Source organism: Hyperolius riggenbachi, chromosome 3 (genome assembly GCF_040937935.1).
Source record: "Hyperolius riggenbachi isolate aHypRig1 chromosome 3, aHypRig1.pri, whole genome shotgun sequence".
Classification (NCBI taxonomy): Eukaryota; Metazoa; Chordata; class Amphibia; order Anura; family Hyperoliidae; genus Hyperolius; species Hyperolius riggenbachi.
The window spans coordinates 143,907,610-143,934,237 of record NC_090648.1 but is presented as its reverse complement, the minus strand read 5'-3'; the positions used below and the strand labels follow the sequence as shown (position 1 = coordinate 143,934,237).

The following is a 26,628-nucleotide window of genomic DNA, read 5'->3' as shown; positions in this document are numbered from 1 at the left end:
CATAGGAAAGTTATGTGCATGGACATCTTGTGGCCAAATATTTAAATTACATCTACAAACATTTTTTTCATTAAAATACATTTTTTTTTACATTTAAAATGAAACCTTCACCTCCCACACTCCCTAATAGTTACCCCCAAAAATGTATGTCAAGAAGGTATATTACTGTTAGTTTTAGAATTATTGGCTTGTAATTAGTGGTAGACGCAAAACTGAAAAAAATGCACCTTTATTTCCAAATAAAATATTGGCGTCATACATCGTACTAGGGCCTGTCTCTATGACGGCAGAGTCATGTGAGCCGGTCAGGAGCCAATTTCATTGGCTTCTGGCCATGTCTTTCAATGTAAGCCGTTCCCATTGGCTTACATTGAAAAACAGGGTCAGGAGCCAATGAAAGCGGCTCCTGATTGAATCACAAGACTCTGCCGTCATAGAGACGGCACAGTCTATGTCCTGGGGGTCCCGGCAAGCGGTGATGACGGCGGGTATGTGCGGCGATTCGTCGGTATTCCGTCGAGATTGGACCAGCGGTCTCTGGTCCTTAAGTGCCCAGAGACCGCTGGTCCTTAAGTGGTTAAACTTTGCAACTGCTGTTCTGGAAATGCTGTTGAAAAAAAAGAAAACCATGAGAATGCCCCATGAGGAGATGGACTGGCCCCAAACCTGTCAGTTCTGTCAGATTTTAACTGCCTACTTTTTTCGCGATAGTGGTCCTTTAAAACTATAATGGCCGAAAACTGAGAAATAATGATTTTTTTTCCCCCAATTTTTTTCTTATTTTTCCTGTTATAATGCAATTAGAATAAAGTAATTTTAAGCATAAAGTATCCACCAAAGAAAGCCTAATTGGTGGTGAAAAAAGATATAGATCTGTTCCTCCATGGGCCAGCCTGATAAATCTGTTCAATCCCGCTCAGTCACACATGCGCAGCCCAGCCGCACACGTGCCCTGTTGCTGAATGTACTCTTTATGCTCCAGGGAAAATAGAAAAATCGCATAAAACACAAAACGCATAAAAATTTCATCAAACACACAAGAATCGCAAACGCAAAAAGATTGCAATTGCAGAAAACTCTACTTCCCTAAATTAACATCTGTCAATAAGGGATATAAAGGTACATACTCCTGAATGAGCAATTGTTTATTGGGTTGAAGGGGGGATTCATGTATATTTTAATCAATGTTATATAGATTTCTATATTACTTTAAAAGCAGTATTTCATCCCACTTTAAAGAGAAACCTTAACCAAGAATTGAACTTCATCCCAATCAGTAGCTGATACCCCGTTTCCCATGAGAAATATTTTCCTTTTCTCAAATGGATCATCAGTGGGCTCTGTATAGCTGATATGGTGGTGAAACCCCTCCCATAGAGTGATGTCGTGACCATGGTCCTGACAGCTTCCTGTCTGTGAACCTCATTGCATTGTGGGAAATTGTTTCCAACTGCCAAAAAAGCAAGCAGCATCTCCTTCCAGTGACATCACCTGCCAGCAGTAAAAATTTCACCATGTGATAAATCTCAGAATGTAAATCAGGGAGAGGAAAGAGTTTACAAGGGGCAAACATTGACTAAATTATTTATACATAATTATTGTGAAATGAAGCACTTTTTTTCATTAAATTATTTTCACTGGAGTTCCTCTTTAAGGCCAGGAAATACCCCCGCAGACAATTTTTTTTAACGAACTAACGTTTTACACGTGTATATTTTGAACTGCACATTACAATAAAATTACAACAGCCCCAGGTCTTGCCTATGACAGACTGATGTGCTTAATTGAAAGTAAACAAGTACTAAACTAAAGTTGCGCACTCCTTATCAGAGCCATGACAAGATATGTCACTTTCTGTTTGTAGCACCCAAAGAACGTCTGGCTGCTGGACCTCAGCAGAGATGGAAGCGGCAGGTGTGGGAGAGGGAATGCATGCAGAACTTTTGCAAACACCACATCTGTTTCACAACGCGGGTGACAGCAGCGGAGCAGAAAGAAGCGAGAGGAGGATGGTAGGATGGGGGTTTGAGGCAGAGAGATATGAGTTGGCTTAATATGCCTGATGCTTTGCACGTGGGCAGAAGGCCAGGCAGAAAAGCGCAGGCCTATCTTATTGGAATTCAGCGGTGGCCCTCGCTTCCTGTCCAGAGACAGATGTAACGCAGCCGTCCATGGCATTGCAAGCAGGCATTGAGCTGTTTCCAGGGATTTGTGTGTGGCAGAGAAGCAGTGTCGCAGGCTCACCGTGCACCCCTGCATAGCGAAATGACAGCCAATCTCCTATTCCACTTGACAAGCACTGGATAAAAACTTACAACAAATGGTGACCTTTCCAAAGATTAATTTGTTTACCAGCAGAATCCTCCTCTGTCTGTCATCCCAGATGGAGCATATCAGAGCGTCCCCAGATTCTAGGTGTAAGGAACGCTGACTCCAATCAGATCCAACTCTCTGGCAATTAGTTCCAGGCTTGTTTTTTCCTCTCACTCTGACTTGTATAATATCCCCCCTTACACACACAATTACCTCCCCATTTGATCAGGGAGATTGTCATGCCTCCCATTACTGGTATAGTAAATACATTCCAATGAAAGCATCAGTTTGATTGCAGTGAAGGCAAATCTCCATGACAGCCTCAAACAAGAGCATGAAATGTAGATTATTATGGAGTGCTAGTCTGTAGTTGTACAGAGCAATGAGATGTAGGAGTATCTGTAGTGGCACCGCAGACGCCAAGCTAACATGATTTATTTCCTGTATTCTGTACAGCCATATGTATATATATTATGCACTGAGACATCAATACATGTCCTCAAAGGAGCTGGCAATCTATTGCCATAGAAACACATGATAGGTATGGCCAGTTGTCCTATCATGATAATTTTGGTAAAAATCCGACCCAACCAGGGACAAACTATTAAAACACATGGAGAACGTACTGGGCTTAATTTAGTAAGGTTCTTCACAACTAGAGAATAGAGGGGAACCTGCAGTCACCTTCATCTTGCAGCTTAACATTTTTGCACAAAAAAAAAATAAAAAAAAGAAAGAAACTAGCTATGAATTTATTACATAAATTACTTATGATATGTGTGTGAATGTGACTACAATTGTGCAGTTACTTGTTTACTAACCGTTTAGCAACCCCCTCTGTACTCTGATATGCCTTGGGCAAGGAATGCAAACATTTTTCATCGAATAACCTTGTATTAAAAATCCAAACCTGCACAGCATCAGTAAATCCGGACCTGCATGGCCTCAGTAAATCCGAACGTGCATGGCCTCAGTAAATCCGGACCTGCATGGCCTCAGTAAATCTGGACCTGAATGGCCTCAGTAAATCTGGACCTGAATGGCCTCAGTAAATCTGGACCTGAATGGCCTCAGTAAATCTGGACCTGAATGGCCTCAGTAAATCCGGACCTGCACAGCTTCAGTAAATCCGGACCTGCACAGCCTGAGTAAATCTGGACCTGCACAGCCTCAGTAAATCCGGACCTGCACGGCCTCAGTAAATGTGGACCTGTACAGCCTCAGTAAATCCGGACCTGTACAGCCTCAGTATATCCGGACCTGCACAGCATTAATAAATCCGGACCTGCATGGCCTCAGTAAATCCGGACCGGCATGGCCTCAGTAAATCCGGACCTGCACAGCATCAATAAATCCGGACCTGCATGGCCTCAGTAAATCCGGACCTGCACGGGCTCAGTAAATCCGGACCTGTACGGCCTCAGTAAATCTAGACCTGCACAGTCTGAGTAAATCTGGACCTGTACGGACCTCAGTAAATACGGACCTGCATGGCCTCAGTAAATGTGGACCTGTATAGCCTCACTAAATAAGGACCTGCACAGCCTCAGTAAATAAGACCTGTACAGCCTCAGTAAATCTGTAACAGTACAGTCTTAGTAAATGTGCACCTGTACTGCCTCGCTAAATAAGTACCTGCACAGCTTAGTAAATCTGGACCTGTATAGCCTCACTAAATAAGGACCTGCACAGCCTCAGTGGATCCAGACCTGTATGGCCTCAGTCATTCCAGAACTGTACGGCTTTTATAAATCCGGATCTGTACTGCCTCAGTAAATGTGGACCTGTACAGCCTCAGTAAATGTGGACCTGTACAGCCTCAGTAAATGTGGACCTGTACAGCCTCAGTAAATGTGGACCTGTACAGCCTCAGTAAATGTGGACCTGTATAGCTGCAGTAAATGTGCACCTGTACAGCCTCAGTAAATGTGGACCTGTACAACTCAGTAAATCTGGACCTGTACAGACAGTAAATCCAGACCTGCATGGCCTAAGTAAATCTGAACCTGTATGGCCTCAGTTGATCTGGACCTGTACAGCCTTAGTAAATTTGGACCTGTACGGCCTTAGTAAATGTGCATCTGTACAGCCTCAGTAAACCCGGACCAATACGGACTCAGTAAATTCATATCTGTATGGTCTCAGTAAATGTGGACCTGTACAGCCTCAGTAAATGTGGTCCTGTACAGCTTCAGTAACTCCAGACCTGTAATAACTCTGTAAATTCGGACATGTGTGGCCTGCCTCAGTAAATGTGGACCTGTACGGCCTCAGTAAGTCAGACCTGTATAGCCTCAGTAAATCTGGTCCTCAGTAACTCTGTAGTACAATATATTACAAATAGAAAATTTGGCTTTTGATGCTGGTATATATTTTTTCTCTTGTTTTGGGCCACTTCTAAAAAAAAAAAAAAAAAAAAAAAAGGTTCAGATTTTACCATACTTTTCCTAGTCCTCTTTCTTAACATATTTTACACTTCTGGGACAGAAATTTTAATAAACAAGCAATTTCAACAAAAATATATAATAAGCTGGAAATCAACCCAAGAAAATATATAAAATAAGGAAAACTACATAATTATAATTAGTACATTCTAGAGTATTACAATACTGTACCTTGTTTCACGTAGTACTACTGTAATTGGGGGCCTCTGCTTAGTATTTATTTGTGATAAAATAAAGGTGGAGGGGGGACCAGGATCCACAGCATAGGGAATACTATAAGGGGTGCACAGTAGAGGGACCACTATAAGAGACACACAACAAAGCAGCCGCTGTAGGGTGGAAAATCATATGGGCCAGGGCACTATCTGCAAAGAGTTTGTATGTTCTCTCCGTGTCTGCGTGGGTTTCCTCCGGGCACTCCGGTTTCCTCCCACATTCCAAAAACCTACGGATAAGTTAATTGGCTCCCCCTAAAATTGGCCCTAGACTACAGTACTTACACTACATAATATAGACATTTGACAATGGTAGGGATTAGATTGTGAGCTCCTTTGAGGGACAGTTAGTGACAATATATATACACTGTATATACACTGTACAGCGCTGCGTAATATGTCGGCGCTATATAAATACTAAATAATAATAATAATAATATAAGAGATCACAATATAGAAGGCACTATGGGGGGGTGGGGAGGGGGGGGCTTTATACAGAGTGCTAGAAATGAGTAGTCACTTGCCCACTTTATATGGAGGCCCTATAATTGGGGTGGGGGGCACTTTAATGGGGATGGGGGTATTAAAGGAGGTGCATTTAATGGGGCCATGTAATTGGGGCACAATAACAGGGTATGGACTGGAAATGAAACATGGGGCTATTACAATGAAAATGCTGTTTAGCCACCTCCTATAACCACGTGTGTGTGCACTTCTTATTGGCTTATAAGCAGCCTGCAGGCTTTATAAAGCAGCAGAGGACTGTTTGGGAGTGAGTATTTCCCTTTGTGTGTTTGGTAACCTCCTATAACCACGTCCACTTTTGAGACTGCACCCTCTACATAACTACATAATAATATAATCAATCACCCTCTATTAACCTCCTATTTGCCAATTTTACCTTTAAAAATATTTGTATTATTGTTACAGTACATGAAGAAAAAAAGTACATAATGCAGAACATGACTTATTTATTTCAAAGTCAAATAGCAGGACCAGCCGATAAGCATCAATGGAGAAGGATAAACCCTGTACAGCTATATACAGTATATTTACTGGTAGACTATTTGCTATACTATTTTGTAAACCTGTTCCATGCCTACATTTAGCAAACCATCTACAAGGCTGACATGCAGGCATCTATATGGCATCCAGGGTGACCTGGGAGTTTTGAAAAATGTGCTACTCAGTTATGCAAATAGCAGCTCAAGGCACAGATATACAGTAAGTTTGATAGCTTTGTAAGCACAGCATCCAAGAGTTCCCTTATGGCCCTAATTTACTATAACTGTGTAAATCTGCAGTGTTCCCCTCTCAGATAAAAAAAATCCCAATTCCATAACAGAGGATCGCAATGGAGCCTTTTTGCCCCAAGCAAGGGCCACAGGGATCGCCGGTAAATAGCTACCAGTGCTATTGAATCTATGATTCTGTCAGGGAGATGATTATAAAACATCCTTGCAAGCTCAAATAAAGATTAGGTTAATATTACACACACACACACACACACACACACACACACACACACACACACACACACACACACACACACACACACACACACACACACACACACACACACACACACACACACACACACACACACACACACACACACACACACACACACACACACACACACACACACACACACACACACACACACACACACACACACACACACACACACACACACACACACACACACACACACACACACACACACACACACAGTGCTAGCCACCCTCCCTCCCCCCAGTGTCACAAACCATTTGCTGTGCAGGCTGGGTAGCCTAGCTGGCCTGGAGGAGGGAGCTAGTAATCCTGAGATATATCCATGGCATTTCTGACTACATAATCAGTAGATATACAGTATAGCCTATTGTACATTTGCGTGAATTCAAATTTTGTTTTACACCGACTGGTTCTAAAACCTGTATGGCATAAACTTCACATACTTTTGCTTTTACAAATGTAAGTAAACTTTTCACAAATCTGGGTGTGATTTGTCTACTTGTACATACATAGGGCCGGTTCACACTTGCTTAAAACATTTACCCATTCAAGCCGTTTTTTAAGGTCCTCTTAGCGCAGGAAGTGGATCCTAATGTTCAAAATAGGATCTGTCTCCACTCGTTCAAAAAATGGATCCGCTTGCTGTGTTGCGTTTAGTGGAACGCAGAGTCCAAACTTTGCACATTTTCCTGGACCGGATGGGAAAATGTATGCACTGAAAGCCTGTGAGAATGGACAGTGTCCGTTAACTACGCTAGTTGCTGCGTCTGCGTCACCTTCTTTGATCACAGTTGTGACGTAATACTCATGTGTACTGCTGCCGATCGCCGCCACTTGGCCCCTGTACACAACCCGGTGGCTGGCAAAAGCATGGGGATCTCCACTGGGCAGCAAAAGACCAATGGGAATCCTCAGCAACAGGGAGGCTTCTCATTGGTTCGTGGTGGACTGATGAAAATGCTCCCTGTTGCTAGGGAGAATTGGTTTATTGCCTCCTATCTGCCCCTACCGGCCTCTCAGCTGTACACAACCCGGTGGCTGGCAAAAGCATGGGGATCTCCACTGGACAGCAAAAGACCAATGGGAATCCTCAGCAACAGGAAGGCTTCTCATTGGTGTGTGGTGGACCGATGAAAATGCTCCCTGTTGCTAGGGAGAATTGGTTTATCGCCGCCTATCTGCCCCTACCGGCCTCTGAGCTGTGTACTGAGAGATCTAGTGGCAGCGGGACACATGAGTGGGGATGCATACAGGCGAATGTGATCGACGCAGGACACGTGATTGAAGCAGACGGTGAAACTGCTGTAAGCGGATGCAAAAGGGGCACAACGCATCCACCTAGCATCCGTTCTTCTGTGAACCGGCCCTTACACTGTTTATATAAGCACTCCATGTATATTTTTAGATTAACTTCCTGTTGGCTGTGCAAATCTTTGACAACAATATCTTCAGGAATGTATTTTTCTAAGGCATCTGCTTCCCAAAAACTCCCCAAAATGTAAAACAATCTGACATACTCACTACATTTCTTGTTACTGTCTTACCATAATGTTGTGTGGTGGCTTCTGGGCTGGTCCATATTGTTTTCTGAAAGAAGGGCTGCTATGTCATTGTAGTGGCCTTGCCTCCTAGCATTGCCTTCTGGGTGAGGTTGAGGCATAATAACCACTCACCCTCTCCCATTTGCTTAAAGCACACCTGAACTAAGAAGGATATGGAGTCCAACATATTTATTTAATTTTAAACAATACCAGTTGCCTGGCTGTCCTACTGATCCTCTGCCTCTAATTCTTTTAGCCATAGACCCTGAACAAAATTGCAGATCAGATGTTTCTGACTGAAGTCTGACTGTATTAGCTGCATGCTTGTTTCAGGTATGTGATTCAGACACTACTGCTGCCAAAGTGATCAGCAGGTTGCCAGCCAACTGGTATTGTTTAAAAGGAAACACTGCAAATATGGCAGCCTCCATATATCTCTCAGTTCAGGTGTCCTTGAAAGTTCATCTATACCCAACACTGAGCAAGGCAAATTCTCAAAACAATCATGTTGATCAGTATAAATCATAAATATGTCAAAATAAAAAAAATCCTAATTTTAGGCTTAAAGTAGCTAGCAAATTATTCATGTCCCTTGGTTTTGGAGAAAACTTAATTTGCACGTTGGAAAGCAGCCAGCCTTACAACTGAATCAGGCAAAATTGCTTTGAGGCTATAGATACATTCAATCAGCTCTGCAGTTATAAACTATTAAAAAGTTTGAATTTTAATCATAGTTTCTTTTTTAATGGCATCAGGTAATGTATTGGAGGTCTCACTGAGGGAAAACCATGACTGGTTCTGAACCACTGAGCCATTATTGTGTCACCACTGCTGCACTATATGCCACGAGTGCAGACATGCATTCTAATAATACGGAATGTAATTCAGACTTTACTTAATAATACAGTATTTGAGCACTTGGGTGTAGCGTAGCACACAGTTTATTAGAGCTGGCAGACTTACAGATGTTTTTGGTTTGCAGTTAATCAAAGGCAAGTTGATCCCATAGTTCTGGTTGAAGAGGTCCCGGTGGGTCGGTCCTTCAGGATTACACATGATGCGTGTACTGAAGGTTAGCTTGTGCTGTAAGAAAAGATCGACTTGATTATTACAGGCCCACTTCTAGAAATCAGATATTGTATAAATCCACACTGTGGGCTCAGATACATTTATACACACACAACACACAGCATGCACTAAACACAGCCACATGTTACCTCCAGCCTGAATGACATAGCCTCCAGCTAGACACGTCTGTGCCGGGCCCCAATACTAAGATTTCCTCTTTGCTATGCTGAGATACTGACAGAGGATATGCATTCATATAAAGTGATCACTGACACTTTCCAAGACTTTCCTACAGTGTAATTCACTTACCAGCTGTTGTGTGCATTGGTATTTTCATATAAACTGCTCAGACAGCTTGGTGCCTCTAAGTATATATGTGTGTGTGTGTGTGTGTGTGTGTGTGTGTGTGTGTGTGTGTGTGTGTGTGTGTGTGTGTGTGTGTGTGTGTGTGTGTGTGTGTGTATATATGTATTATATATATATATATATATATATATATATATATATATATATATATATATATATATATATATATATATATATTATTTTTTTATATATACATGATATATATATACCATATACTGTATGCACTAGATAGATAGATAGATAGATAGATAGATAGATAGATAGATAGATAGATAGATAGATAGATAGATAGATAGATAGATAGTATATATTATCATTGATTTATAAAGAGGCAAAATATTCAGTGGTGCTGTACAAAGTAGGAAACAAACATGGGATACATAATAATATAGACAATGGTACAAAATAGAGAATTGATATTTACAGTGACAAATGTAACATGATCAATAAAGCATATAACACATTGCAAGATACCAAATGAATAACAAATTCCAAGACATGAGAGGGTGATATATATATATATATATATATATATACACTGTATATATCCATAAATACAGTAGAGTCTCATTTATCCGGAACAGGCAGGGATTGCCTGTTGCCGGATATGTGTCTGTGCCGGATGCTTGAGAAGTCAAGCAACCAGCATTAAGATTAACACTAACCTCTCTCCCCCTTTATGAAAGGCAAACTGGTGTGCGCAGCAGCAATCACAAATGCTCCAGGCACTGGTCTGCTTCGGGCCTGTAGCTCTCAGCAGCTTTCCGGTGTCCTCCGTACACAGCTTCACGGGACCCGCCACGTGACCCGATGTGGGTCAGGTGTCCTCCGTACACACATGAGGACACCTCAAAGCCGTTGGGAGCTCCAGGACTGAAGCAGACCAGAGCCCCCAACAGTCATAAGTAGCTTCTACTGCACACAACTAACAAGCAAACAGGCATGCCGGTTAGTTGAGACTGCCGGATGTCTGAGATCTGGTAAACCAGGACTTTACTGTAACACTTTTCTATTGTTCTATTTCAGGTTAGGGAGTGACAGCTACATCCTGATTGGTCATTACGGCTCACAAACATATAAATCAGCATAAATACACATTTCTGGATAAAATCTTATAGTAAAGTGGAAAGGATGAGAATATTTTGGAAACGATGAAAACGTTTGGAATTGGTTTGTGCAGGACAAGGATAAGTCTGCTAATTATCTCATGTCTGTCCACAGTTTGGTAATAAAGTTTTTTCAGCCCCTCTCCAACAAACAAACACACACCCCACTCATCTTTCTTCACATTCGCTAAAGTCCCATTTGAGAGTCCCATGGTGATAACATACAGGGCCTGGTTCTAGTCTCCTGCAAAAAGGACCGGCTTGTAAGTGCATTAGCCTGACCTTCTACAATGCTACTCAACCTTCCCTTCACTGATTTGGAGGAGGCATGGCTACGACTGCCACTTACCATCCTCCCATTATTCCCTATGGGAGGAACAAAGCGGCCCATTTGGGGTGTTAAATCATATGACCTCCAAAGTTGCAGAACTCCATTAGGTAAGTATAAGGGCAAAAGAACATTAAGCATGGGGGTAGCAGTTAGTTACAAAAAATCCCAGAGAAAGGTATTAAGACAGCTCTAGGAGGCTGAGCCAGAGAAAAGAGCCTTCTCCTTTGCACTTCAGAAAATTTAGATAGGTCAGGGCCTAACAATCAAACTATAAAGATCAACAGTACACCGATGACTCAATACTCTCGTTTCTCTCTTTTAATGATGTTACAATAACCAAGGTGGGATATGATTAGGGCATGCACTGGTCCTTCTCTTGGCTAACTTTTATCCTTTACTTTCCCCAACATAAATCTTTTACCATAGTATTCATTTCTTCCTAGTTCCTTACTCTAACCTGCACCCTAAAGCCTAACCCCAACCTCCCCTTTTCATGTATAGTGTTTCCTAAATGCATGACCATAAACCAAACTGTTAAATCTAACCTCCTAACCTATCCTCTAACATTAATGTCTTCTAAAAGAACCCCCTAACAGTATCTAATACTAACTTTCTGTTATTTTTGTTCCCCAGGTCTTGGTCTGGATGGTGGTGCTCAGCTACTGTAGCAGAATGCAAGCACCTTATTCAATCGATAGCCGATGCTCAGCTATACAATAGCCAAAAACCAGTGCCCACATCAAGCACTCGTAGCTGCTCAGCCACAGTTTTGCAGTGTACTCTATGGCGTGGTTTTACTACCTATTGTGTGGCATATATTAGGCATATATCACTATACAGTCTACAAAACACATCTTCCCCATACCAAATAGGAGGGCAATATGCTTGCTGAACTCAGTGCACTCAAGATGCCTATATCCTGGTGTAAGTATAGCACCAACTGCTTCATTTATAGAAAGACTGCTTATCCACTATAGTGTTCTCCCCAGGCTTTTTTAGCCGGGTGCTGCACCCGGCAAGTTTTGATGAGCACCTGTCTGTCATAGGCTCTCCTCCTCCTATGCCATAAACAGAGTTGCGCACAGAATCACCAGCCATGCATTCTCTCGTATTGCCCCACCTGGCTACTTTTTCATGCCACCCGGCTACTGTTTAATGCCACCCGGTTGGAAAAAAAATTCTGGGGAGAACACTGCACTATATACAACTCTAACACATAGATTCTATCACTATATGTTTACTTTTGTGACTATTGATCATAATCCAAAAAATACATAAACAATAGTATTTCAGGTTGCTTAGCTGATTTATGGATACTGGTCAATAACAAGTCACTAGAGGATGGACTGATGTCAGCTGTCATGCGTAATGAGAATTAAGACCCCCGGGGGCTGTGGACATTAATGAAAAAGAAGGGCCAACTCACATTGGTCTCCGCCTCTGCTGCAGTACTGCATACTCCTCTACATCTTTCCAATACTTCCTCCTTCAAGGAGAAAGTATCAGGAGTGGAATATTCGGAAGATGTAGAGGGGCATGGTGCACTGGGCCAGAGGTAGAGACCAATGTGAGTTAACACCCAGTGCCCAGCCCTCGTACACCATTGCTCAGGTTCAGTTTCAAACAGAATTTCACATTCACTCATCCTTAGCAGGAAACCATCCAAGAAAGTTTATTTTAAGACATATGACTTAGTAAGTGAAGGTTAAAGAAGAAAATAGAAGCTTACAGAAGAAGATGAAAAAAAATATATCCAAATAATTTTCATGTATTGCAGGGCATGCTAATATGCGCCCAGCAGTGCAGTATTAATTGTATCTTACAATTTTTGATTTCACAGGGGCCATTATTCAATTCACTTTTTCTTTAAAGTTTTCTCCTAGGTGATTTTTCACATCTTGTCAATAAAACACTTTTTAAACCACCAGCAAGCAAGAAAGTCTTCTTTAACAGTTCTAACCAGCAGGGGGAACAGTTCTGCATGATAATAAGAAGCTTCTTAAATCCTACTTAATAGTGTGAATTTCTAGAGCTGCACTACAGTTAAGTAAAGTGTACATCCATCCCTAAACTGTAGCAGATTAAGAAGTGCGTGATAGCAGTTCTACAGATAGTGCAGCAGTGCAGGCTAGTCATGATTTGAGAAGTGCTGTTCCCTCCTGCTGAATTCCTAACTCAGAGCCTGCTGGTATCAACACAGCAGATGTATTGGTTACCTCAGCAACAGCAATCTCCCTCACACACTGCACTGTCTGAGAGACCTTCCTAACTCCTCATATTCTACAACAGTTTTAGAAGGAAACTGCACTATCTACTGATTTCTTAAGATGTATGAGACAGTTTTGCATGGATTTCTAAAAACCTACCAATATTTTGTCTCAGGCACTCTTGATAAATGTCCTCCTTTGACAGTACCTTTTCACCTTCTTTTTGGTACTTTTTAAATTGCAGAGTGCTGAAAAGTTAATTTAAAAAGAAGATGAAAAATTATTTCCTAGGAGAAAACTTAGGAGAAAAGTTGAATTGAATAAGACCCTGAATATCAAGAAAATTCACTTCAAAGGGAACACAAACAGAAGTAAAATTTAAAAGATGTGCTGACATTTTCCTGCATTATCCACAACTAAAACGAAACACTTTTAGATTGCCTAAAATTACAAAATGCAAAGAGGAAACGTAAAATCCGAAGTGGAAATTTAAAAAATCAATCATTTAGACAAATAAAGCGATAAAGCTGTGGTCAGAATGATAAGCAGCGACTGTTGTGAGCAGTGCAGCTGGTGACTGGAGCTTCGGCTTGCTCAATCACATCATTTCACAAGTAGGGCTCAGGTTTTATTGCACCAACTGAGGTTTACCTTGTTGGAAGGATAGAAGGTGGCAAATTATAGGTGGCAATTTCCCAGCTGGGTAGCGCAACTAGTTAATAATAATACTGCTCCTGCCAGCGCGCCACGTCTGTAGAACAGCTGGTAAAGCAGCACTTTCCTATGGATAAGAAATGAGGTGCTCAGGTTCTGTCGCAGGATATGTATTTTTAAGCAGGTGCTGGAGGATTGCAGCTGCAAGGCTGAGGTGAACAGAAATAGGTCCCAGGTGGATGCAGACAGGTCAGCTTAATCATGCTCCAATATTGACATGGAATGCCGTATAGCACTCACAAATGCTTAGCTGTGATAAAATGATGAGTAGTCATTTTAATATTTCCAGATGTACAAATATCAGCTATACAAATGAATTATTTAAGTTACTGTATAATACAAACACAAGTGCCATAAATACACACACACAAGAATGGTTACCTATAGCTGCATCTAATTATAAGGTAAATATATGATGCTTGCTTTTTGACCAACAAACCTGCATTATTTTACTATACAGTGCTTTGGAGGACGGTAATCTTAAAAATACTTTATCATAAAAGCACATGGGAAAGAATCTGTGCAGGTAGTCCCCGACTTATAAACGCATGACTTACGAATAACCCACTGAAAAGAATGGCCCGATAAAGTGAAATTTCTGTGGTAACAAGTCCCCCCCCCAAAATTTTTTTTCAAAAAGACCTTGTAGCTTTTGAGAAAATGAATTTGAAACACATGTTTTTTAAACTCAATAAAATGACTTATTGCTGCGGTACTCTATACTAAACAACAAGTTCCATGCTCTGTATACACATTTTATACTTTTTAAAGCAAACCTGTGTTCCAGCTCTGGGGTCCTCTGAAATTATGTTTCTTTTAGGGCCCGTTTCCACTTCTGTGGCTTCCGCGCCAAATATGCAGAGTTTCCCCGCAGGCAAATCGCGTGGGGAATCTCTGCCATAGGGAGTAATAGAGCCGTCGGCCGAATCGCTTGTGCTAGCGATTCGGTCAGCTTTTCCATCCGAAGTTGTGCGGGTGGCTACGAATCCCATAGCCGTGCATGGCACGGCTGATGGAAAGTGTCACAGCGCGTCTCGCGGACGCGTGCGGCACAAGTGGAAACGGGCCCTTAAAATGATGTTAGTGATTACAGAAGTATGACAACCCAGCCTATATACAGTATGTGTTGTGGGTCTGAAGACGGCATATGACTGTGTACCTGTTGGCAGGACTGCATGAGTATGGTGGCCCAGGAACATTATAGCATGCCATTTAGTCTGTACCTGAGCAAAGTGAGAGCTGTGTCCGTATTCTGGTAGAAGATCATAGTCTTCTACAGTGTGTGTTGGCCTTCCTTGGGGATTTGTCTTATACCTCTCTGTTTGTGGTTTTTATGGACTGTGTGTTAAAGTAGAGATGTAGATGGAAGAATGTCAACAATGAGGGCTTGCACAAAATCTGTGTAGGCCCCATGGGATACAGGGGTGAGTTCTTGGCACACCATAATTAACTCTCATTACGTGGTGCTCCTCCATACGGCTTAATGTAAAAATGAGGGCTTGACGTGAAATCTCTTCTATTTGTTAATCATGCTATCCTTTTGCCCAAAACAATTTGAGACCTACAGGATGCACTTGATATTTTTTTTAATGTAGTTTGAAGCCGCTGAGTACAAGGTGACATCACATGATGGGAGCAAATGGAAGTCAAGCGATCACAGTACTTTGCGTCGTCAAGGATCTTAAAGATCCGCCGTCACTGTTCTCATTGCCGCGTGTCACCAAACGTTCTTTACGTAATCCACACCTGTACCCACATCACAAGATTGGGGAAATCATTGCTCGTTGCTCAAAAAATTGGAGAAATCATTGAATATATTGTGTAGTAGGTAGGGTTAAAGAACATAACACAGAAGCATTTCCAGCAATGCTGAACTATAATCTAATAAAAGAATCACAAGTAGTAATATACAATCTTCAGTCCCTCAGAGCAAGGCAGATACAAGGACAAGAGACCAAAACTCTTGTTCCAATTTCTTACTTTAGTTTTTTTCAACACCTGGGGCACCGCTTCGCTTTTTAACTTTACAAGTAACAATAGGATATAAGAGTTTTACCTGGCCTCACCAAAAGCAGTGCAGTCCCATTCCTGTGAATACTACACTTTAATAATTTAATACTGATGTTTTCTATGAAGTTATTGGTCAAGGCTAGTAGCAGTGGTGCTCAGCAGAGCTCGAATATTCGATTAGCTCGAATATTCGAGCACTTTTTCAGCTATTCGAGCTCGGTATTCGAGCTCCGAATAGCTGCAGCTATTCGAATGGGCTATTCGCGTACACTCGAATAGCCCATTCACTATTCGAACTATTCGAGCAAACGGCGCTATTCGAGCTCGGTACCGAGCTCGAATAGCGTCATAGCCCAGATTGATGTCCTTAGAGCCAATCAGAGGGCTCCCAGGCCCTCTGACGGCAGCCAATCACAGAGGGGGACCCTGGCCAGCCTCTACCCTGTAAATAGCGGCCGCCATGTTACGTTTCTCCGTCCTTGCCTGAGACTTGCATAGAGAGAGAGTTGCTCCTTTGTGCTTTGGCTTAGCAAGAGCTTTATTGTGGTCATTTACCTAGCGTTTTTGCTCACATACACCTCCTATACACACCTATATTGTTGTTAGTTAGTTAGACATTGTATTTTAGTTAGTAGCTTTTGTGTTACATAGAGACAGGCCAGCTGCTGCAGGCTTACAGCTTTAGGCCTCAGGGCCTGCCTGTGTGGGCAGCTGTCCTCCTGTCCTCTGTTTATTTCTCTCATCTATACCAGTATTTCTGCTGTCCTTTACTACTGATTGTATTAGTATTGTAGTTATATACTGTAACTGTACTAGGACACTCACTGTCACTGTTCATAGGCTACTAGCTGCTCCTGCGTGTGTGCACTCACTGTCTGTGTACACACTACACACATTCTATTTCCAAGTTCTGATAACTGATTGATTATTGTAATTGAATATTGTAATTAGTTAGTTGTACTCACTGTTACTACTTACTGTACTAGGAGTCTCGGACACTCAGTCACTGTTCATAGGCTACTAGCTCCTGCGTGTGTGCACTCACTGTCTGTGTACACACTACACACACTCTATTTCCTTCTGATAACTGATTGATTATTGTAATTAGTTAGTTGTACTTACTGTTACTACTTACTGTACTAGGAGTCTAGGACACTCAGTCACTGTTCATAGGCTACTAGCTCCTGCGTGTGTGCACTCACTGTCTGTGTACACACTACACACACTCTATTTCCTTCTGATAACTGATTGATTATTGTAATTAGTTAGTTGTACTTACTGTTACTACTTACTGTACTAGGAGTCTAGGACACTCAGTCACTGTTCATAGGCTACTAGCTCCTGCGTGTGTGCACTCACTGTCTGTGTACACACTACACACACTCTATTTCCTTCTAATAACTGATTGATTATTGTAATTAGTTAGTTGTACTTACTGTTACTACTTACTGTACTAGGAGTCTAGGACACTCAGTCACTGTTCATAGGCTACTAGCTCCTGCGTGTGTGCACTCACTGTCTGTGTACACACTACACACACTCTATTTCCTTCTGATAACTGATTGATTATTGTAATTAGTTAGTTGTACTTACTGTTACTACTTACTGTACTAGGAGTCTAGGACACTCAGTCACTGTTCATAGGCTACTAGCTCCTGCGTGTGTGCACTCACTGTCTGTGTACACACTACACACACTCTATTTCCTTCTGATAACTGATTGATTATTGTAATTAGTTAGTTGTACTTACTGTTACTACTTACTGTACTAGGAGTCTAGGACACTCAGTCACTGTTCATAGGCTACTAGCTCCTGCGTGTGTGCACTCACTGTCTGTGTACACACTACACACACTCTATTTCCTTCTGATAACTGATTGATTATTGTAATTAGTTAGTTGTACTTACTGTTACTACTTACTGTACTAGGAGTCTAGGACACTCAGTCACTGTTCATAGGCTACTAGCTCCTGCGTGTGTGCACTCACTGTCTGTGTACACACTACACACACTCTATTTCCTTCTGATAACTGATTGATTATTGTAATTAGTTAGTTGTACTTACTGTTACTACTTACTGTACTAGGAGTCTAGGACACTCAGTCACTGTTCATAGGCTACTAGCTCCTGCGTGTGTGCACTCACTGTCTGTGTACACACTACACACACTCTATTTCCTTCTGATAACTGATTGATTATTGTAATTAGTTAGTTGTACTTACTGTTACTACTTACTGTACTAGGAGTCTAGGACACTCAGTCACTGTTCATAGGCTACTAGCTCCTGCGTGTGTGCACTCACTGTCTGTGTACACACTACACACACTCTATTTCCTTCTGATAACTGATTGATTATTGTAATTAGTTAGTTGTACTTACTGTTACTACTTACTGTACTAGGAGTCTAGGACACTCAGTCACTGTTCATAGGCTACTAGCTCCTGCGTGTGTGCACTCACTGTCTGTGTACACACTACACACACTCTATTTCCTTCTGATAACTGATTGATTATTGTAATTAGTTAGTTGTACTTACTGACTGTTACTACTTACTTACTTACTGTACTAGGGACACTCACTCAGTCACTGTTCATAGGCTAGCTCCTGCGCGTTTGCGCGTGCGTGCACTCACTGTCTGTAGTGTACACACACTAAATTTACTTGTGATTACTACTGATTATTGTAAGTTGTAACTGCTAGTTGTACTTCCTGACTGTTACTACTTACTTACTGTACTAGGGACACTCACTCAGTCACCTCACCCACCAACCCACTCCATTAAAGTACCCCACTTTTCACCCGCCCTTTTAAAAAACTTTTGTCTATACGCCCAAAACATCGAAGATGTCTGGAAGTAGCAGCCAGCGCGGTTTGGGCAAGGGGAAGGGCAGCAAGGGAATCAGGAGGAGAGGGAGCAGCATTGTGGCAAGCCGCGGGCGCGGGCGCGCCACCATGCACAGTTCCGCAGCAGCAGCGTCAGTGGCTAACATTCCTCCCATAGCCACTGGCCGTGGACGCCTTGGGCGCCGCCCAGCAGGAGCATCTGCAACTCACGCTGCAGAGACACAGCAGCAGCAGCGTGTAGCACCTGCTCCGATTTTCCTCCAGCCGGGTCGGAAACGTCCCATTGAGGAAAAGCATGCAGACACTGTGGTGCAACTCATGACAGAGGATGAGCAGCCCGCCATCAGCTCTGCATCTGAGGCCTCCACCCTCACCACCACCACCACCACCCCTGTTCGCAGCAGCCGCCCAGCAGGGTCTGGGGAGGAGGCCAGTTCACCGTCACTCGCCGACCTGTCATTCAGCAGTTTTTTGACCCCAGGCATCATGAGTAAATTGTCTGCTGTTGTTGGCGATCTTGAGGAGGAGATGCTGATGGGCACTTTGGGGGATGAGGGATTGGACAGCAAGACTGTGGCGACAGTCAAGCAGCCCATCCATGCATCAGGAGAGGAGTTTGGGGGGTCCTCATCCCAGCAGGACATGTTTCAGGAGGGGGAGGATGTTGATGACCCGGTGACAGACAGAGACTGGGTGCCACCACCTCCAGGGGATGTCATCCTCAGCAGCTCTGAGGAGGAGGAGGAGGATGCTCTTGTGGGCCTTGCAAGGAGGCGCATCATTGCAAGCATTGGCAGCAGCAGTAGGCAGGTCCCACAGCCTGCTGGTGTCTCAGGCTCAGCAGCAGCAGCAGCAGCAGCATCTGCCAGTACCACCACCAGCCGCACCCAAGCCCCCCCCCAAACCACCACAGGGAGACAGGCAGCAGCGCTTCCATGCCGTAGGGGGATGTTTCTGTCACCAATCTGGCGCTTTTTCACCATGCCCACAGTGTACAGCAAGTACGCCACTTGCAACCACTGTCAGCGGAAGTTGAGCAGAGGTGCAGACCCCTTAAAGTTCTGCACCAGCTCGCTCATCAACCACCTTGCTGCGAAACATTTCCACCAGCATCAGGAGTTCCAGAGGCTGAAGGCATCTGGTGCTGGCAGTGGCACCACACCCATCACTGCACAGCCTTCAGCAGCAGCAGCAACAGCAGCCACCCGCCCTCCTGCTCCTCCAGCAGCACCAGCAGGAGTGCGGAAACGCACTGCTCCTCCCCCCTCTGCAACTCCTGCCGCCGACACTGAGGCCTGTTCTGGCAGCCAGTCCTCAGTGGCCTCCTCCGCTGTGTCTGCTGATTCCCGTGCCAGCAAAAGCCACGCCAGAGCCTTTTGAGCGAGTCCTTCCAGGGGGTGGTTAGGGCTCTGCCTCCCAGCAGCCGTCGCGTGCGGCAGCTGAACGGCTTGCTGGCACGGGCCATGTGCTCCCAACTCCTGCCGTACACGCTCGTGCAGGAGGGGAGCGACATTCGTGCGCTGCTTGCTTGCGCAGCCCCAGACTGGCAGCTCCCCAGCAGACACTTTTTCTCCCGCAAGGCCATTCCTGCACTGCACCGCTTTGTGATGGCCAATGTGGAGCGAGGGCTGGAGCACGCGGTTGGTGAAAGGGTCCACGTCACCATGGACTCCTGGAGCAGCCGCTTCGGGACAGGCCGCTACCTGTCCTTCACTGTCCACTGGGTCAGCTTGGTGGAAGGGGGTGAGGATGGGAGAGCAGCAGCGGGCACAGCAGCAGCAGCAACACAGTGGGTGGTGCCACCCCGCAGGGTCAGGGGAACTGCAGCAGGTTCCTCCGATCCTCTGCCATCCTCCGGCACACCTGGCCAAACCCCCCGCCTCAGCAGCAGCGTGAAGGCCCGCCACTGCCAAGCGCTGCTGCACTTGGTCAGCCTTGTGAAGACCAAGCTGACGGCAACCCATGTGTTGGCCAAACTCCAGGAGCAGGAGAGGATTTGGCTGACCCCCAGAGGCCTCAGAGTCGGAGAGGTGGTGGCCGACAATGGGGCCAATCTGGTTGCCGCAATAGACAGGGGAAACCTGACCCACATCCCCTGTCTTGCCCACGTGCTGAACCTGGTGGTGCAGAAGTTCTTGCGCACCTACCAGGGGATGGGCGAACTGCTGGAAACGGCAAGGAACGTTGTGCGTCACTTCCGGCGCTCGGCTGCAGCCTGTGCGAGCCTGGAAGACGTGCAAAAGGAGCTGGATCTGCCACGCCATCGGCCGATCCTTGACGTTCCGACTCGCTGGAACTCCACCCTGGCGATGTTGGAGCGTCTGGTTGAACAGAAGCGCGCTGTCAAACAGTACCTTGCCCTGGCCACTGTTTCCGCCGCTCAGAGAAGGGACAAGACCAGCAACATCCCGTCCATCGTCCCCGATGATGACTGGAGGCACATGCAGCAGGTGTGCTTAGTGCTGGCTCCCTTTCTGCAGGCCACTAACATGGTGAGCAGGGACCATGCTATGGTCTGCGAGTGGGTGCCCCTGGTTTGTCTGCTGAACAGGGCCCTCGATGCTTTGCTGGAACAGGGAGCGGCAGCCTTGGACCAGCAGGAGCGGCAAGCAGCTGCACAGTCCACCTCTGAGGGGGAGGAGGAGGAGGACTTGGTGGAGGTCCCTGACCTTGCTGCTGATGAGGGGGAGCAGCACAGTGCAGCTGAGTTGGTGCGGGGGTGGAGAGAGGATGAGGCTGACGAGGCAGAGGAGGAGGATGAGGACAGCAGCACTGCCGTCGATGTGCCAGCAGACGTGGCCCGCCTCTTCCCAATGGCAGCGCACATGCTGACGTGCCTGCGCAGAGACCCCAGGGTGATCCAGATGAAGCAGAGGGAGGACATCTGGATCAGCATGATGTTGGACCCACGCCTCAAGGGGAAGTTGAGCCAGTTCCTGCCGCCTGCAGGAGGAGACCCAGCGCAACAAATAAGGAGCTTGCAGCAGGCCCTTGTTGAGCGCTTGGAGGAAGCCTTCCCCCCCCACTGTCCAGCAGCCAGCACAGAGGCAGCAGCAGGTGCCTGCATCCAGCAGCAAGCGCCCCACAGACCTGCTGTCTCTCAGCCACGAGCTCTACAGGACTGTAGAGGCTCCGGCAGCAGTGACTAGAGAGGAGGTGCATGCAGCAGCATCCTCCACCGGTCACAGCCAGCGCCTGACCCGCATGGTGGCTGACTACATGGGGTCCTACAGCGGGCTTGACAGCGATGCCCCTGTTGATCCCATGGAGTATTGGGTCAAGCGCCTGGAGATCTGGAGCGAGCTGGCGCAGTACGCCCTGGAAGTGCTGTCCTGCCCCCCTTCCAGCGTGCTGTCCGAGCGCTGCTTCAGTGCAGCTGGTGGTGTGGTCACCGAGAAACGCTCACGTCTGTCTCACAAGTCTGTGGACAGACTGACGTTTCTCAAGATGAACCAGGCGTGGGTGGAAGGCGAGTTCCTGGCCCCTGTTGTCGGCGAGAGGGGGACATGAACTGGCTAAGAACCATCGTTAATGTGCCTTACCACCCTTTACCACCTCCTGGCTCCTGCTCACTAAGCCAGCCTGGTTCACTTTGACTATTACGTCGCCTGCAGCCACACATTTTACACCTACAGTGGGCTGCTGTGTACTGTCCTTCTGCTGTCTGTCTGTGTTTCCCACTGCCAGGGTACACAGATTTACCTTCTGCTGCCACTCTGCCACCAGCTATTACGTCAAACAATAGCTATATATCTGTGTAATTTGTTTTACAAACAAAACCAAAAAACCATAAAAAAAAAAAAAAAAAGGTTTAATTTTTCTGAGGTGCCCGGGTTGAAAACTGTGTTGTCCCAGTTGTGTATTGGACACGATGTGGGCTGCACGACCGCTGTCTGGGACCTCCTGTTGTGTTCATTTACGGCCTGGTATCACCGCTAGGTACCAGGGCTATTATGTCACGCTGCCTGCTGCCACACTCACACTACTCCTCCATTCCTCCTGATGATGCTGCTGTCTGTCTGTTTCCCAACGGCAGGGTACACAGATTTACCTTCTGCTGCCACTCTGCCACCAGCTATTACGTCAAACAATAGCTATATCTGTCTGTGTAATTAGTTGTAAAACCAAAACTACAAAACCATAAAAAAAAAAAAAAAAAAAGGTTTAATTTTTCTGAGGTGCCCGGGTTGAAAACTGTGTTGTCCCAGTTGTGTATTGGACACAATGTGGGCTGCACGACCGCTGTCTGGGACCTCCTGCCTGCTGTGTTTATTTACAGCCCTGGTATCACCGCTAGGTACCAGGGCTATTATGTCACGCTGCCTGCCTGCTGCCACACTCACACTACTCCTCCATTCCTCCTGCTGATGCTGCTGTCTGTCTGTGTTTCCCAACGCCAGGGTACACAGATTTACCTTCTGCTGCCACTCTGCCACCAGCTATTACGTCAAACAATAGCTGCTCACATTACTCCTCCATTCCTCCTGCTGCTGCTGCTGCTGTCTGTCTGTCTGTGTTTCCCAACGCCAGGGTACACAGATTTACCTTCTGCTGCCACTCTGCCACCAGCTATTACGTCAAAAAATAGCTATATCTGTGTAATTGGTTGTAAAACCAAAATTACAAAACCATAAAAAAAAAAAAAGGTTTAATTTTTCTGAGGTGCCCGGGTTGAAAACTGTGTTGTCCCAGTTGTGTATTGGACACAATGTGGGCTGCACGACCGCTGTCTGGGACCTCCTGCCTGCTGTGTTTATTTACAGCCCTGGTATCACCGCTAGGTACCAGGGCTATTATGTCACGCTGCCTGCCTCATTGACTGCCTGCTGCCACACACTCATCCTCCTCCTCCTGCTGCTGAATTTACCTCCTGCTGTCTGTGTGTTTCCACTGCCAGGGAGCACATACAATGGCGCTTCCAACATGCGTGCGCCACCAGCTATTTGTTACGCTCAAAAATAGCTGCATTTCTGTAAAAAAAAAAATTTGAAAAGAGAAATAAGTGAAGAAGAAGACGATATAGAAGAAGATGAAGAAGATGAAGAAGAAGAAGATGAAGATGATGAAGAAGATGAAGAAGAAGAAGATGAAGAAGAAGAAGAAGAAGATGAAGATGAAGATGATGAAGAAGATGAAGAAGATGAAGAAGATGAAGATGAAGAAGATGAAGAAGAAGAAGATGATGAAGAAGATAAAGAAGAAGAAGATGAAGATGAAGAAGATGAAGAAGATGAAGAAGAAGATGATGAAGAAGAAGAAGATGAAGAAGAAGATGAAGATGATGAAGAAGAAGAAGAAGATGAAGAAGATGAAGATGATGAAGAAGATGAAGAAGAAGAAGAAGATGAAGAAGTTGAAGATGAAGTAGATGTAGAAGAAGAAGAAGAAGATGAAGAAGATGAAGAAGATGAAGAAGAAGATGAAGAAGATGAAGAAGAAGATGAAGAAGAAGATGAAGAAGATGAAGAAAAAGAAGATGAAGAAGAAGAAGATGATGATGAAGAAGATGAAGAAGAAGAAGACAATATAAAAGAAGAAGATATAGAAGAAGATATAGAAGAAGAAGATATAGAAGAAGAAGATATAGAAGAAGAAGAAGAAGATATAGAAGATAAAGAAGAAGAAGAAGAAGAAGAAGTATATACAGTACTGAACAAATTTCTGGACACAACTTCTCTTTTCAACTTTTTTTTTTCAAAGGAACATCCCCACATAATCACTTGCTGTTGTTACTTGGAAAAAAAGAGGTTTCTTGCATCATTCACCCTCAAAACAAGTGTTGGAAGCTATTTAAGGCCATTTCGAATAGTCAGCTCGAATAATGAGCTCGAATACCGACTCGAATAGTGAGCTCGAATTCCGAGGTCGAATCGAATAGTAAAAATTATTCGACTCGAATATTCGACTGATCTCGAATAATTTACTATTCGAATTCGACCTAACTCGAATTTTGAAAAGGGGTATTTGAGCACCACTAGCTAGTAGTAGTGTTCACCAAATAAGAAGGGTTGAGGAGTCGGGAAAAAAAATCATCCGACTCTTCAGTTTATTGAATCCACCGACTCCGACTTCAGGCACCCAAATTTACTCCTACTCTTTGACTTCACAGTCCTGAAAATAAGAAAGCTGTCCAATGCTTTAGATATGATTGATTGCTGTACACCAACCTGCTGGCCAGGAGACACAATTGGAGGTTGCCCTTTTGTTCCTTGAATATTGGAGGGAAGTGACTTCTGATTGTGTTTTGCAACTTCCAGTTGAGGACTCCTATAAACATATACAGTACAGCAACTAAAATAAAGTGTATTCCAAAGCAATCACATAATATCAAGTCATTATCAATGGCCTAGGGATAAAGTAAGACACTTTCCATGTACCATAATTTTGGATCTGACAATTTGAAAACTGCAGTCTGGCCTAAGAGAAAATGAACCATGTAGGGCTCAGGAAATGTTAGGTCTCTGCCCACTGGAGCTCACAATTTAATAAGAAACAGAGGTGTTTGAGTTCTTCTAGCCAGGTACTGAACAGGATAAGTCAGTAGAGGGGACATTAAAGTGGTCTTAAACTCCAACATAACATTCAATAAAATGTGTTTTCCTACTTTTTATTACTCATACAGTTATCATATTTGCTTTTGTGCATAAGTAATATTGTCTGTTTACAAATTACAACTTTCCAAAGTGTAGTTTATCTTGCCCTGAAACCTGCCACTGCATTTTATTCAAACTGCTTTTTATTATATATTAACATCTTCTAATTAGCTGTTCTGAGCTGTGTGTGTGCTTGAAGCACAGAGAGCTTCACAGAGAGCTCATTGCCACTTGTTACACTGTGTTTAAAAACATGTATCAACATTGGAATGCAAACAAAGATACTGTTATCTGCAGTTTGGATGCGGATTTGAAGCTGAATGGCAGGACAAAGTGCTTTGTTTAACCACTTCAGTGATGTTCTGCTAGAAAAAAAATCTGGGATAGTAGCTTTCAGTGCTTGTTCACACTACAAGAGCTTTCTAAGCGCTGGTGATTTTGAAAAGCTCTTGCTAATGCAATCCTATGGGGGATTTTTACAAAATCACATCGATCAAGTAAGAACACTCACATAGAATAAAATTAGCAAGAGCTTTTAAAATCACAAAGCACTTAGAAAAGATCTTGTAGCGTGAACAAGCCCTCAGGCTGTGAGGAATCTTTTAGAGCAAAGTATAAATGCTGACTTTCAGACCACTTTAACCACTTTGCCGTCTGGGTACAGTATATCTACGCTCCTTTGGACTTCAGTTCCCCGCCCGGAGCGTAGATATACGCACCCTCCGCCGCTACCGCCGCTGTCCGCGGTCCCGCTTGCACGTGCGCGCACTCCCGCGATCGTACACGCCGCCGCCCGCTGCCCGGAGATCAATGAACGGAAAAATCCATTCCCGTTCGTTGATCTCTACCCCCGCAATGATCGGCATGCTTCTATGAGAAGCAGCGTGACCATTGTGAAAAAAACTCAGTTTCCCAGCCTCCCTTCCTGCAAGCGTCCTTCCGACGCTTGTAGGACGCCTGCAAAAAAAATGTGGCCATCTTGTGGCCAAAAAGTAATACTACACCCAAAAACATTTTTCACATACACATACATTATTTTCACTATTAATTTTAACTCATTAACTCCCACACTCCCCAATTGTTACCAATATTTTTTTTTGTAATATTAAAATAAATAAAAAAAATTACAATAAAAAAAAACATTAAATAGTTACCTTAGGGACTGAAATCTTTAAATATTTATATCAAGAGGGTATAACACAGTTACTTTATAAATTATGGGCTTGTAATTAGGGATAGACGCAAAACTGAAAAAAATGCACCTTTATTTGCAAATAAAATATTGGCGCCAAACATTGTGGTAGGGGCATAATTTAAATGGTGTAATAACTGGGACAAATGGGCATATAAGTTACATGGATT

General features: G+C 44.2%; 1 protein-coding gene across 2 annotated transcripts in view; it reads right to left on the bottom strand.

Annotated features, from left to right (window-relative positions):
• The window catches only part of IQCH (IQ motif containing H), a 185,918-nt gene that overhangs the window by 146,528 nt on the left and 12,762 nt on the right, over positions 1-26,628 (bottom strand). For both annotated transcript variants that reach the window (XM_068275033.1, XM_068275034.1), the window contains 2 exons: positions 24,841-24,940; positions 8,992-9,111 (listed from right to left, as the gene is read on the bottom strand). In XM_068275033.1, coding sequence (XP_068131134.1) covers positions 8,992-9,111; positions 24,841-24,940 — 220 coding nt within the window. The remainder of the gene's footprint in view (positions 1-8,991; positions 9,112-24,840; positions 24,941-26,628) is intronic.